The sequence below is a fragment of the Triticum aestivum genome, chromosome 7B (genome assembly GCF_018294505.1).
Source record: "Triticum aestivum cultivar Chinese Spring chromosome 7B, IWGSC CS RefSeq v2.1, whole genome shotgun sequence".
Taxonomy (NCBI): domain Eukaryota; kingdom Viridiplantae; phylum Streptophyta; class Magnoliopsida; order Poales; family Poaceae; genus Triticum; species Triticum aestivum.
Genome location: NC_057813.1, coordinates 697,422,521 through 697,433,656, shown reverse-complemented (window position 1 = coordinate 697,433,656; position 11,136 = coordinate 697,422,521). Strand labels below are relative to the sequence as shown.

The following is an 11,136-nucleotide window of genomic DNA, read 5'->3' as shown; positions in this document are numbered from 1 at the left end:
TCTTAGAGTTGATGCTTCTTCAGGTAATTTTCATCCTTCCGCTTTTGCACAACTGTCATCCTGCGATTTGAGGACTGCGTGCCTGCTCTTTCCATTTTTTTCATTGTGTTTATTACTCTCTCCGTCCAGAAATACTTGTCGGAGAAATGGATGTATCTAGGTATTTTAGTTCTAGATACATTCATTTTTATGCATTTTTCTGACAAGTATTTCGGGACGGAGGGAGTACAATTTAAACGCATGCAGTGAATTGCCATCCTTAGCGTTTTGCACCACTGTCGACCCTGCAATTTAGAGTACAGCGTGCCTGCTCTTTCCCTTTTCGTTTTAAAAGTAACTCATGCAGTGGGTTTGTCATCCTTCCCGTGTTGCAGGAGTGTCTTCCTGCCATCTATAGTACTGCGTGTCTGCTATTTACCTTATTTTCGTTCCTTTAATTTCCATTTAATGCATACAGTGAATTGCCATCTACCGAAGCATTTTTTAACAGAACCTCTCTGATATGTTGCCTTTTCAGTTTGCTGCTTCCTTTCATTCAGTTATGCACAAAAATTGCTCATACTTTGCTTGTTCCACAAAAGCACCAACTATACAGCCATCTTCAGTTGATTGATAAGGAGGAGCTCAGGGGCGCATGAGAGTGAGCTCGCAATATCTTGATGCTGGTAGGATGCCACATGGAACAGTAAGCTTGGTCGTTCTTGTTAGTAACCAAGATATCCGGGTACCATTATTTGCTCAATATGTTTGCTTTAGAAGCTCGGTTCTAACATGTGTTTTGATTCGGTATTTTGACTTACCTAGAACATTTATCCATGTAACCCTGAAGATGTAACCCTGAAGATGCTCATCAGGGCAGAGGAGCGTAATCACCAGGATGTTGATTTCTTCTTCCGCGTGCCACTTTTCATGGTGATTTTCACTTCTCCATCAGCTACTGAAATCTCTAGTGTAACTAATGCGTACTTCTAAAGTAGGGAATCTTACTAACCTTTTTTGTTCTTATCAAGAATCCACTTGATAAAGCGTCGATCTTCACGCTCCTGCGCAGCAATTTACACCAACCGTCTTGCTCCATATGTTTCTCTTCCGAAGAGGTCTTGGCCTTGCTTTTCTTCGACTTGTTACTCAGCTATAATGTTTGTGAGTGCTTGATGATGCAGTAGCCAAATAAGTTTCAGAAAGTTCGGCCCGTGAACACTGAAAAAGCCTGCACTGTTTGCAATGTGAGAACCCCTCATGCCGTGATTTCCGTGTATGTTCTCCACCCGTGCCTGGTCATTGACAGTAGGTGCAGTATCTCAGTCTACTGTTACCCGTCAGGCTACTCCTGGCAAACCTACTTTTTTCTCACGTGTGACCACGCCACACCAAAACACACCCAGCCCATGCGCTGTAGCAGTTCAGGCAAAATACATATCTGGATAGCCATCGCAAGAAATGGCATGTAAATTAATCACTAAACTGCACTTATTACACTGATTTAAAACACATAATTTTTCGTCCTATGCAGTTTACAAAATGTTGTGTCATACTCTACTTGGAAATCAAGCATTTTTCCTTGATGATATAAATAGATTCCTAAAAGAATCGATGCCAGGTAAACAAATGTTCATGAAGCGACTAATGCTTGACACACACTGCATATAGCGGGCAACAAATGAATAGTCCGAAATGACATAATACTGAATACATGGATATCTCGACACACAAACGAAATACAAATGAAAGTTCGTTAAATAAAAATAAAAAATGATACAGCCGGGATATTTCACCTGAATCCCATTTTCCAAATTAACGCTTTCTTTTGTATGAAGACTCCCCTCCACAAGTCGACGAGTAGTGACCTCCCAGGCAACATTTTTTGCATGTCACCTCTTTTGGAGGCTTTTTGGGGCCATAGAATTTTGGGCACTTAGGAGTGTAATGACCAGGCAGACCGCATTTCTTGCACCTCCTCTGGACAGACTTGGGAGTATTGATGTTTTCAGTTCTCCTACTTTGTTCTCCCATCTGGCTTTGCTGATTGACATCTTTTTCTTCAACAACATCTGTGTTGACATGGTCTTCAACTGTTAAGTCGGCATCTCCCTCAGAATGGCTTGATGATGCTGCACCAACAAGGTGGCAAGGGCAAGACTTTGTGAAATGGTCCCTAGATCCACATATCGCACACTTCCTTGTGCTCTTGTTTGATGCGCCTTCAGCCGCTGACTTGAAACGCTTCATTTTGGGTCTACCTTTGGCTGATCTCTTTTCAGGTGCTAAACAACTTTGAGAACCTTGTGAGAACATGTTGCCCATTTCGTTCTTCAATCCTTCATCCGTTTGTTGGTTCTCTGTAGGTGTGGTCTCATTTTCTTTGAATCCTTGAGTTGTTTCCTGTGTTGGCTCTTTGCTTGCTTGAGCTGCATTGCCTTTGTCATTAGAAGCTTGTCCCTGTGTAATTCCTGCTGCTATAATCTTTTCAAGATCATTCTTTACTTTATCCAATCCCATTATAGCATGCTGGAAAGTAACCATGCCGCTGTCAGCTAGTTTTACTATCTCCAATGCCTGGACGTAGATTATGTTGTGCATGAAAGTCTTCGACACCTGCATGCTTGCATCTTTCTGATAACACTTTAGGTGATCTGGCATATTTTATCTAGCATCGTTGGTCCACCTCTTCATAATGTACCTACTCAGGATTTGGCGGACGCCAATGTGTACCATAACCTGGAAAAAAATCATTCAATGATGTGTATTAGATCTGACATGATGACGCAAATAGTTAAAGCAAGAATTGACATACCTTTAATAAGTGTCGACAAAGCAGTCCAGAGTGCTCAAACATTCCACACTCACAATTGTAAGTGTCGCTCTCCCTGTCAACAATAACATCATAAACCACTTTGCACCAACGTTGCCTTTGTTCTGCATCAGCATGCTCTAATGTGATTCTCCCATCCACCTGATTTCCCTTCACGATGAATGATCCAGACTGATACAATTCAAGTAAGAACAGCTTGAACACACCCCTTGTGTAAATTTTAGCTGCGTGTCGCTCTATTAGAAAGTTTGTTCTTATTATCTTCCCATCCTGAAACAGCGTCAAGGTTGCGGTGATGAAACACTACATATTGAATCATTTATAAAACAAGGTGCGGATTATGTGAGACACACCTTCTTTGAGTGAGCGATTTCGAAGTCCTCCTCTTCACATCTGTCGGCAAACATCTTTGTGTACTGTTGAAAAAAGATGTTTATTGGTGCCGACCTGGATACATAACACTTGAGCAGGTTGTTCATGCACTCGCTTCTTTGTGTGCTGCACATTTTGGCACAAAAGTCTCCCTTGAGGTAAGGCTTGGCCCATTTGAAACGACAATCATAAACCTGATGCAAAAATGAATTTTTTCAAGTCCATAATGTGTCATGATCTCCTGCCATTCCTTTTCGAACTCCTCAACTGTCATCATCTCATTTATTAGAATGTTGAAATCGTTCCTAAAAGGAGTACCATTCCTGTACATGCTCCCTACTTTCTCCCTCATCTTCTTTAAAACATGCCATTTGCACCAAACATGTTTTGATGAATTCATCACGTGAGCAATAGCAAGATCCATTTGCCTGCTTTGGTCTGAGTCATATATGAAGAGAAATACAAAGGTCGTTAGTTTTCTATCTAATAGATATAACACAACTGAACTATAGAAAAATATGTTTGGATGGTTCGGATTGCTTTACCAGTTAATATTGTTTTTGGCGGTTTGTTGTCCATTGCTGATAGGAATGTTTCAAATGCCCACTTGAATGACTCTACAGTCTCTTCACGCAGAAAAACACAACCAAACAGGCAGCATTGATAATGGTTATTGACTCCAACAAATAGTCCAACTGGCATCTCATAGAGGTTGCTCTTGTAAGTCGTGTCGAATGTCACGGCATCTCCAAAGCAACTGTAATCAGCCCTGCTCTTTTGATGACACCAAAACAGACCAGACACCCTTCTTTCCTCATCTGTTTTAACTGCGAAAAAGAATCCAGTTTCTTCTGCCTGCATGCTTGTGAATAAATCCAGTGTCTTATTGATATCATCTTGACTACATTCGTGAGCTATGGAAGCACACATGGATTTGAGAGACCTTTTACGGAATGGAACGTCATCATGTGAACCATGAATGTCAGCCATCACCCCATATACCTTGGTCAGTGAAACATTGTTAGAACGCAAGTGCCTAACAATGTCCTTCATAGATGAGTCGACATACTTGTGACACTTCCATAACCTTCTTTCACCTACACTAGCTGCCAACTCGTGGTTGTGTTCTAATACCACCTCTCCGTAGTACCATCCGTCGTCCTCTGTGCGAAGCAATCTAACCATCACAGGGCAGTTTGTTCTACTAGACCTAGAGTTGAATTTTTTGTGAGTTCCCTAAATGAAAAACCCAGAGTCAGATCAATCAAAAAAATATTAATGACTAATAATACATGTTTAATGCATTTTGTTACCTCGCATGAACACAAAAGGTCCTGCATCGTCTTGAATCCGTTCTTGTTTATGTATTTATTGCCATGCTTGATACCAAAACCAATTTCCCAAGAATATGCATTGAAAAATTTGTATGCATCCTTCTCTGAGTCGAATTGCATCCCTTTAAATGGTTGAAAAACAACTTCCTGCCCAATCTTCCCAGCATTCCCAAGTGCTATCTCCATCTGACTGCATCTGTCTGAACTTGGTTTCCTGGATGCACCGCCCTGTCGATTCCTACATGTGAAGTCATAAAGTTGATTATAAATGTTTACATGACAGAACAATATTTTTGAACCGATTACAGGACAGAACATAGTAATGTGACAATGAAACTTAGAAACCATAGTACCGTTCTCTCCTTGTCCATCCTTCAATGTTCGCATTGTTAAGATCTTGCTCATCCGAGATAGGAGCATCCTCACCCTTGCCTTCTCCCTGACCTGTCTCGCCTTGTAATGTGGTGGCTTTAGTCTTGTCTTCGCCTTTTTGTCATAGATGTAAAGATAAACCGTATATGATGAGCATTCGAGTTTATATTAAAACACTACATATGTACATATTTGGTAGGGAAACGTAATAATTCCGCACATTCATTATAAACGAGAAACCTACTATTAAGTGGCGGACAAAATAATTGAAGCTATCTGGGGCGAACATTGAAGTTCTATTTTTCATATAGAAAATGCAAGTCTACTTTCAAAAAACTCATTGCATCCAACTATCAAAAGAAGCATGAAAAATTATTAGAAACTATTAGCATGAACTCTTTTTCATCGTGTGGAGAAGCATCAAGTGACTATGGCTAGGGGCATCGATTCGTGGTAGTTTAGTACTGAATCGATCATTTTGGTGGCCGGCAGCGTTCGTGCGCGATGTCTCCCCGGCTCAGCCGAAAGTTGTTTCTCTCTTCCTCAACCAGATACCCTCACGACCGACTGCCTCGTAGAACCAGGAAACAGCCGATCCGCCATGAAAACTGCTCACTGCCGCAGTGAAAATTGGTAGGCGGAAGTCACTGCTCCGCCGCCGCCCACTTGGGACTGCCGCCTCATCTGGCTCCAATCGTGGATCCGCAACTGCTACTATTCAACCGCGATTGAAGAAAACCAGCATGCTAATCAATCAAAAACAGGCTATACTGAAGCTAATGCGGTTTGAGTGGCATGGAATACCTGAATCCAGACAAACTGAACCCCCTCCACCACCGCCTGCTGTTGTTGTTCCACCGGCCTGACTCATCTAGTTCGCCGGAGATCTTGCTCCTTTGCAAAGAGAAAACCGGCGGCCGTAGGAATGGTTTGTGGATCGATATGACAAGATGCGAGGCAGGGGCTTGCTGTGACGTCTAGTGTATGCAGTAGGATATCTTTGACCGTCCGTGACCAACTAGTTTGACAAGTAGCGACGCTCGTTTTACACAAAGTACGTTTGAGAACTAGTTTGTCTGTACGTGGGTTGTCATTTTGCAGGCAGTCCAGTAGCTCCTGTCTCGCAACTGGGAGGCCAAATTCACTGTTTTGACCCTTTTTCGTTAGTTTAGCACGATCTGATCTTATATGCAAAAGTTTTTCGGATCTGACCCTTTTCCTATCGCCATTGTCTATGGCGGTAGGGTAACACACTCTACCACCAAGGCCTTTGGCGGTAGGACTTACCTGCACCGTCACTTTCATTTTTTGCAGAAAGGACCCTACCGCCGCAGCCGATGGCGGTAGGACGTGTAACCCTACCGCCATAGCCTATGATGGTAGGGTCCTTTTTGCAAAAACTAAATCTTTTATTGCATGCGTGCCCTTATTATAATTATATGCATGCCCCTACCGCCAAAGACCATGGCGGTAGGGTCCTTTTCACACCGAACGGGCGTGACGGTGTAAGTAAGTCCTACCGCCAAAGGCCTTGGCGGTAGGATGTGCTATCCTACCGCCAAAGACAATGGCGGTAGAAAAAGGGTCAGATCCGAAAAAAAGTTGTACGTAGGGTCAAATCGTGCTTAAGTGAAGAAAAAGGGTCAAAACAGTGAATTTGGCCCAACTGGGAAACACAGACCTGAAAGATGTAGGCAGACTACTTTGAAATAGCACCAGCTGTATAGCACCACTGCACCAGGCATTGATCCCTTGGACACCGTCTGCTTCGCATGTGAATTTGGTTTAAGCAGTGTTGAGACCGTTTCTGTAGGATTCGTTAAACAGCCACGCTTTCTTAGAGCCCTCAAACCGCTCATATTCGTCCAGACCATCAAAGTCATTCAACATGGTGCCGCATTGGTCCGTGAATGGGTCCTAAGAGCATCTCTAATGCAACCCTTAAATTGCCTACCGTGAGGATCAGTCGATGAACACAGATGCGAAAGGACGTCAACGAACACTAGTCGCATATATTGCAAAATCTTTTTCAACAAACCAGATTAAATTCGTGCAAACCAGACGGATATTCATTCAAGTTCTAATATAATTTACATAAACTGACGATATTTCGACCATTTTACTAAAAGCTATTAAAAAACACTAAACCCTGTATCGGACGACCACCTCGTAAGTGTGGTCGCCCTATTCTGCCACACGGCCGTCGGCATCCAAGTCGTCGTCGTCGTCCCTCCAACGGTGCAAGGATGTTGGAGGGTCGCGGCAACCCTCTCCGGCGGTTGCCTGACGCTCGCAGAGGAGCGGCCCCGCCTCCTGCTGCGCGGTGCGAAGGGCCGCCCTGGCCACTGACGAAGGCGCATGCGGTGGCCTTGCCCTCGTCGGTGTCAGCGGAGCAGTCGCTAAGCGACCACTCCTCGCCGATCTTGGCGAGCTTGCCGTCAAGGTAGCGGCATGACCTGGCGGCCGTCTCCGCGGTGGTGATGAAGCGGCGAGGTCCAGGTCGTTGAGGACCCACTCTGGCGCTACGTTCCTCTTGGCGAACGCGGAGCGGCGACCGCCATTGCGTCGTTGGTACCTCACCTGCAGCCGCGCCGCGCGCTCGGCCTCGGATACCAGGACCCGAGAGCCGGAGGCACCACCGAAACCGCCGCCTCCAAGGTAGTGGCGGATGCGTCCACACGCTCTGGCAATCACGGGCGCAGATCCTCCGTTTTCCAGTGGTGGCGCCGTGGTGGCGATGAGGGCCCATGCGTATAGCGGATGTACGCCGACTCTTTCTTCACGTGGCAGAGCCACGAGATGGACCCCGGCTCCTGCTTCACACGGTCGCTGATGTGGAGGCCGCGGTTACGCGGCGGGGACGTCGGCTTGTCCTACACCTACCGGAGTGGGGATGCCGGCTCCCGCTTAACACGAACCTGCTGCGGCGACGGTGGATCCTCCCTCACACGCATCGGCGATGGTGGCGCTGGGCCCATCTAACGAAGTGAACGCTCCGTCATGATCTCCATCTGACGGGGGAATTCTTCGTCCGTCAAAGCAGCCTCCAAGAGGAGACAAAGCCGCTGGTGGTCCTCCTTGTTGCCAGAGAAGATGACTATTTCCTTCTTGCCAAAGGAGCCTGCCGCCGTGGATGTGGATGGTCCAGGTGAGTGAGGCCATATGGATGAGAGTGCAAAGGCCATATGGACGTTGCCAATCACGTGTGGTTTTACGTGCTCGACGTCGTGACAAAGAGATCCAACTCTTTTAGTATAAATAATGATATAGAAGTGAGAGAGGGATGTATAATATGAGGATAAGGGAGTGTTGGCCTTAGTAGGTGAATTAGAATTGTACTACATGAAAAGGCCACAAACGATAGGAATTAGTTTTTGACAAGGAAAAGAGCGATGGGGCCACATGGAAGGTGCCCATCACGTGGTTTCAAAGTTCCCGATGTATTGCCAGAGGGTGCCCATCGTGTATGGGATGGTATGGAGATGGGTTGCAAAAGTGTGCAACGACATAGTGGGGTGAGCCTCTCATGTTGTTTTAGCAATAATATCATGATTGAGAAGGACATGTGTAATAGACGTAACAACAATAAAATGTGCGGGGGGGGGGGGGGGGGGTATTTCCAAAAAAATGAAAAGATCCCTGCGGCACAGGGTGCCACATATGTGTGTTTAGACATAATATAGGTAGTGATAGAAGCGGTCGAAACAATGATATGAAGTGAGACAGATGTACAATGTGAGAAGATAAGGTAGTGTTGACGTTAGTAGGTGAATTAGAATTATCCAACATGAAAATGCCACGAGGCAGAGAAGTTAGTTTTTGAAAAGGAAAGAGCATCGAGGCCACATGGAGGGCGCCTATCAAGTGGTTTAAAAGTTCTAGGCGTCATGGCGAAGGGTGCCCACCATGTATGGGATGGTATGGAGATTGGTTGCAAAAGTGTGCAACGGCATCCTTGTATGTTGTTTGAGGGATCATACCATGATTGATAAGGACTTGTGTGATAGACGTAACAGTAATAAGATGTGCGAAAGGGGAGTTTATTTCCAAAAAATGAAAAGGCAGCAAAAGCAATATGGACGGTGTTGCATCAAGGGTGATTTGAAGTGCTCGACATCATGACAAAAAGAGCACAAACTCTTATGAGATTGTGTGGGAGGGGGGTTTAAAGCTGTGTGACAAACTTGTGAGGAGTGTCGTGTATGTATTTTAAGCTATAAATAGGCAGCCACGGAAAATGATAGAAAATAGTGATATAAAGTGATAAAATAGATGGACAACATGAGAGAATAAGATAATGGTGATGTCAATCAGAAAATCAGAACTGTTCAATATCAAAAAATCCAACAAAGAGTGGAAATTATTTTCGAAAAAGGGAAAGGGTGTAGTGTCCATATGAATGGTTCCCAACCGCGTGGGTTAAAGTGCTCAACGTCGTGACGTAAAGACCCCCACAGCACAGAGTGCCACATGTATGTTTAGCTATAATATAGGTAGAGGTAGAAGTAGTCAAAACAATGATATGAAGTGAGAGAGAGAGAGAGGGATGTGCAATATGATAAGGTAGTGTTGGCGTTAGTAGGTGAATTAGAATTGTCCAACCGGAAAAAGGCACGAAGTAGAGGAGTTAGTTTTGAAAAGGAAAAGAGCGTTGAGGCCAAATGGAAAGTGTGTATCAAGTGGTTTAAAAGTTCTCGACGTCATGGCGGAGGGTGCCCACTGTGTATGGGATGGTATGGACATGTGTTGCAAAATTAGCGTGCAATGACATGGCGGGGCGTGCCTTTTATGTTGCTTTAGCAATAATATCATGATTGAGAAGGACATGTGTGAGATATAATAACAATAAAATGCGCGAAAGGGGAAGTTTATTCCCAAAAAATGAAAAGAGAGCGAAATCAATATGGAGGGTGCCCCATCAAGCATGATTTAAAGTGTCAACATTGTAACAAAAAAGAGCAGCACCTCTTATTGATTGTGTGTGTGTGTTGAGGAGGGGACATTCAAATCAGCGGGGTGAACTTGTGGGCAGTGTCGTGTATGTATTTTCAACCATAAATAGGTAGAGAATAGTAGAAACATGTGATATAAAGTGAGAGAGAAATGGAAAACATGAGAGAATAAGATAATGGCGATGCCAGTCAGAGAATCGGAACTATGCAATATGCAAAATCACAAAAGGAGGGGACATTATTTCGAAAAAGGGAAAAAAGGGTGAAGTGGCCATATGAATGGTGCCCTACCGCATGGGTTAAAGTTCTCAATGGCACAGCGGAAAGATCTCGCGGTGCAGAGTCCCACATATCTGTGTTTAACCATAATATAGGTAGATAGAAGCGATTGAAACAATAATATGAAGTGAGTGATAGAGAGGGATGTACAATACTTGAAGATAAGGTAGTGCTGATGTTAGTAGGAGTTAGTTATTGAAAAGAAAAAGAGCGCTAAGGCCACGTGGAAGGTGCCTATCTAGTGGTTTAAAAGTTCTCGATGTCATGACGGAGGGTGCCCACTGTTTATCGACGTCATCGCAGAGGGTGCCCCCTTATATGTTGTTTTCATATATAACTAGTTTTTGGGAGATTGGTTTTTCCCCGCTTTTACAAATATGTGGAAACTATAACTAAGGGAGAAATGTCGATAAACGACATTTTCATAGCAGACGAGCCATATTTAGGACTAGGCCTAGCGGCAGGACGACGGTCCGACATGGTTTCTCTCGGAGAAGGACAACAGGGGACATGATCGACATGGTAGACACAACCACGACCCCTATTATGGGATAGTATGGAGACGAGTTGCAAAAGTGTGCAACGACATAGTGGGGCATGCATTGTATGTTGTTTTAGAAATGATATCATTATTGATAAGGCCATGTGTGATAGACGTAACAAGATGAAAAGAGCGTTGAGGCCACATAGAAGGTGCCTATTCACGTGGTTTAAAGGTTCTTGACATCATCGCAGAGGGTGCCCTCTTATATTTTGTATTCATACATAACTAGTTTTTGGGAGATTGATTTTTTTCCCGCTTTTACAAATATGTGGAAACTATAGATAAGGGAGAAATGTCGATAAACAACATTTTCATAGTAGACGAGCCGGATTTAGGACTAGGCCTAGTGGCAGGATGACGGTCTGCACCTCCCAGAACTGCTCGTCCCACTGCACCATGTCCATGTAATGGACACGGGCTTCGCCGATGGTCATGGTGCAATGCACCGGCGAGGGAGACATGGAAGAGGAA

General features: G+C 44.4%; 1 protein-coding gene across 1 annotated transcript; it reads right to left on the bottom strand.

Moving 5' to 3' along the window:
- Positions 1-1,712: 1,712 nt before the first annotated feature.
- Positions 1,713-5,895, bottom strand: LOC123159373 (protein FAR1-RELATED SEQUENCE 12-like). The gene is made up of 7 exons (XM_044577202.1): positions 5,695-5,895; positions 4,872-5,004; positions 4,498-4,756; positions 3,730-4,420; positions 3,166-3,622; positions 2,795-3,082; positions 1,713-2,718 (listed from the first exon to the last, which is right to left on the bottom strand). Exons 1-5 carry the CDS (start codon positions 5,759-5,761, stop codon positions 3,288-3,290), a joined length of 1,485 nt encoding a protein of 494 aa, XP_044433137.1. The 5' UTR covers positions 5,762-5,895; the 3' UTR covers positions 1,713-2,718; positions 2,795-3,082; positions 3,166-3,287.
- Between the last annotated feature and the right edge of the window lie 5,241 nt (positions 5,896-11,136).

Bases quoted from the DNA above. Each gene is read 5' to 3' on its own strand.
- LOC123159373 (XM_044577202.1), bottom strand. From the start codon at position 5,761: ATGAGTCAGGCCGGTGGAACAACAACAGCAGGCGGTGGTGGAGGGGGT. The intron at 4,757-4,871 runs GTACTATGGTTT...CTTCACATGTAG, and splicing joins GGATGGACAAGGAGAGAACG to GAATCGACAGGGCGGTGCAT. The intron at 4,421-4,497 runs GTAACAAAATGC...TTTTTCATTTAG, and splicing joins ACCTTTTGTGTTCATGCGAG to GGAACTCACAAAAAATTCAA.